This window comes from Limulus polyphemus, unplaced genomic scaffold (assembly GCF_000517525.1).
Source record: "Limulus polyphemus unplaced genomic scaffold, Limulus_polyphemus-2.1.2 Scaffold2922, whole genome shotgun sequence".
NCBI lineage: Eukaryota > Metazoa > Arthropoda > Merostomata > Xiphosura > Limulidae > Limulus > Limulus polyphemus.
In genome coordinates, this window is record NW_013668532.1 from 156909 (window position 1) to 160296 (window position 3388).

Below are 3388 nucleotides of genomic sequence, written 5' to 3' on the forward strand. Positions count from 1 at the left end.
GGACCTAAGAACACCACAATGTAAAGTATTAAGGTTACATTTTGGTGCAGTGTGCCTGAGAATACCACAGTGTAAGGTATTAAGGTTAAATTTTGGTACAGTGGACCTGAGAATACCACAGTTAAATTTTAGTGCCGTTACCTCAGAATTTGTTTTCATGCACTTTTTTTTAAAAGTTAAACGGGGTTGCTTTTCTTGTGTTACCTAAGATTTGAATATTTTCCTGAGGGGGGGGGGGATTGGAGAGTTGTGATATTGAGGATAGAATAAAACTTGGGAGACCAGTCACCTCCTGGATGGAGGTCTTTCATCAATGCTGTGAAGGACTACGCTCATAATGTTGATCTGGTTATAGATTCAAGATGGGGGACAACTGCATGGAATTTATAGATCGGTTGATCAAAAAGTATAGAAAACTATTGATCATCATGGTTACTTGCTATAAACGAGAAATAACGAATAATGTTCGTATAGCTATGAACTTCATAACATTTTAACAGAGGTTATTAACCTTCAGACATAGAATCCTTATTAACAGATGTTATTAACCTTCATACGTAGAATCCTTATTAACAGATGTTATTAAACTTGATACATACAATACATATTAACAGATGTTATTAAATTTGATACATAGAATCCTTATTAACAGATGTTATTAAACTTGATACATAGAATCCTTATTAACAGATGTTATTAAACTTGATACATAGAATACATATTAATGGATGTTATTAAATTTGATACATGGAATCCTTATTAACAGATGTTATTAAACTTGATACATAGAATCCTTATTAACAGATGTTATTAAACTTGATACATAGAATACATATTAACAGATGTTATTAAACTTGATACATAGAATCCTTATTAACAGATGTTATTAAACTTGATACATAGAATACATATTAACAGATGTTATTAAACTTGATACATAGAATCCTTATTAACAGATGTTATTAAACTTGATACATAGAATCCTTATTAACAGATGTTATTAAACTTGATACATAGAATACATATTAACAGATGTTATTAAATTTGATACATAGAATAGATATTAACAGATGTTATTTAACTTGATACATGGAATCCTTATTAACAGATGTTATTAAACTTGATACATAGAATACATATTAACAGATGTTATTAAACTTGATACATAGAATACATATTAACAGATGTTATTAAATTTGATGCATAGAATACTCATCAACAGATGTTATTAACCTTCATACATAGAATCCTTATTAACAGATGTTATTAAACTTGATACATAGAATACATATTAACAGATGATATTAAATTTGATACATAGAATACATATTAACAGATGTTATTTAACTTGATACATAGAATCCTTATTAACAGATGTTATTAAACTTGATACATAGAATCCTTATTAACAGATGTTATTAAATTTGATGCATAGAATACTCATCAACAGATGTTATTAACCTTCATATATAGATTACATATTACAGGATGTTATTAAAGTTGATAGTAGAATACTTATTAATTCCCCAACAGAATTCATAACACAAAAACACACACACACACCTAAAGTGAACAGTTTCGTAGGTTACGCTTTTGTTTATTTTGTCATAAAATGTAACGAGTAGTTAAAGTATTGATACAATAATTGTCATAAAATGTAACGAGTAGTTAAAGTATTGATCCAATAATTGTCATAAAATGTAACGAGTAGTTAAAGTATTGATGCAATAATTGTCATAAAATGTAACGAGTAGTTAAAGTATTGATACAATAATTGTCATAAAATGTAACGAGTAGTTAAAGTACAGCTTTAATCTGTAATCCTTCTTTTAAGTATAAGCTAGACGTTCTAAATTGAATATACATAAATATTTTGTAGTGTGCCTTGTAATATATTTTTTACTTTTCGTAGTTTCTGCCAGGGCTAGCCGATGTTTGCCTAACATATCGGAGGTGATCGTAAACACAGGTCCAAATTTTGGCGGGAAGATTGTAGCCGAAAACGCTTTTGACGGACGTTGCGCTGTTTACGGTAATAGGAGCAGTTCTCAGGAGAGTTACAAAATTCAAATCATTCACAACATTTGCGGCAGTAAAATAGTGGTAAGGTATTTATTTAGTCTACGTGAAAAGTATTCGCGCATTAATAACATGTATCGAAAACACGAAACACGTATGTTGTATTGGAACATTAACGTGTTTCAGACGTCTCCAAAATAATAACACCCGTTTTCCAAAATTATTATGTAGCAGGGTTTATACTTGTTACTGTTATACTTACGTCATTATAGTTTGGGTTGGTTTGAATTTCGAGCAAAGCTACACGAGGGCTAACTGCGCTAGCCGTCCCTAATTTAGCAGTGTAAGACTAGAGGGAAGGCAGCTAGTCATCACCACCCACCGCGAACTCTTGGGCTACTCTTTTTACCAACGAATAGTGGGATTGACCGTCACATTTATAACGCCCCCACGGCTGAAAGGGCGAGCAAGTTTGGTGTGACGGGGATTCGAACCCGCGACCCTCAGATTTGGAGTCGAACGCCCTAACCTCCTGGCCATGCCGGGCCACGTCATTATAGGAAATTTTATATCTTGATCGCTAATTATTTTAAGACCATTCTTGAATGCTTCTAATTGGGTGCCCGCCTCACCCCCCTTTCTGATAAACATTTCTAACTTAGAGATGGCTATGCCTAAACCTTTAGTCTGTTATGTGACTGTTTATCTCTATGTGTCATATGTATATATAAGATGCCTTTCAAGTTGAAAGTATCAAATATTATAATTGTTAATCATTTCAAGACCAGAAACTGGTTTTATAATTTTTGATAAAACGCTAAAAAACTAAAACACGCATCAAGGATCATTTGTGATATTGTGCGCATTTACTAAACAGAATCACACGGTAAGCCTAATTCCTGTTTTATAGAAACAGAATAAAAGTTATGCATTGTTGAAGAGAAACATTACAACACGCAAAAAGGACCATTTGTGATATTGTGCACATTTACTAAACAGAATCACACGGTAAGCCTAATTCCTGTTTTATAGAAACAGAATAAAAGTTATGCATTGTTGAAGAGAAATATTACAACACGCAAAAAGGACCATTTGTGATATTGTGCACATTAATTAAAGATAATCCGGTGGTAAATCCAATTTTTTTCTTGTGGAAAAAGGAACAAAAAATATATATGTGTGTTAAAGAGGAAAACATGATTCATCAGCGATAACTACACACATTTTTACTTGTATCATATATTCATTCTGATCGTATATATGTGTTAAAGAGGGAAACATGATTCATCAGCGATAACTACACACATTTTTACTTGTATCATATATTCATTCTGATCGTATATATGTGTTAAAGAGGGAAACATGATTC

General features: G+C 31.9%; 1 protein-coding gene across 1 annotated transcript in view; it reads left to right on the plus strand.

Moving 5' to 3' along the window:
- The window catches only part of LOC111087968, a gene marked incomplete at its 3' end in the record, with an annotated part of 16665 nt that extends 14562 nt beyond the window's left edge, over positions 1 to 2103 (plus strand). The window contains exon 4 of the mRNA XM_022396556.1: positions 1913 to 2103. Within this exon, the coding sequence (XP_022252264.1) occupies positions 1913 to 2103 (191 nt within the window). The remainder of the gene's footprint in view (positions 1 to 1912) is intronic.
- Between the last annotated feature and the right edge of the window lie 1285 nt (positions 2104 to 3388).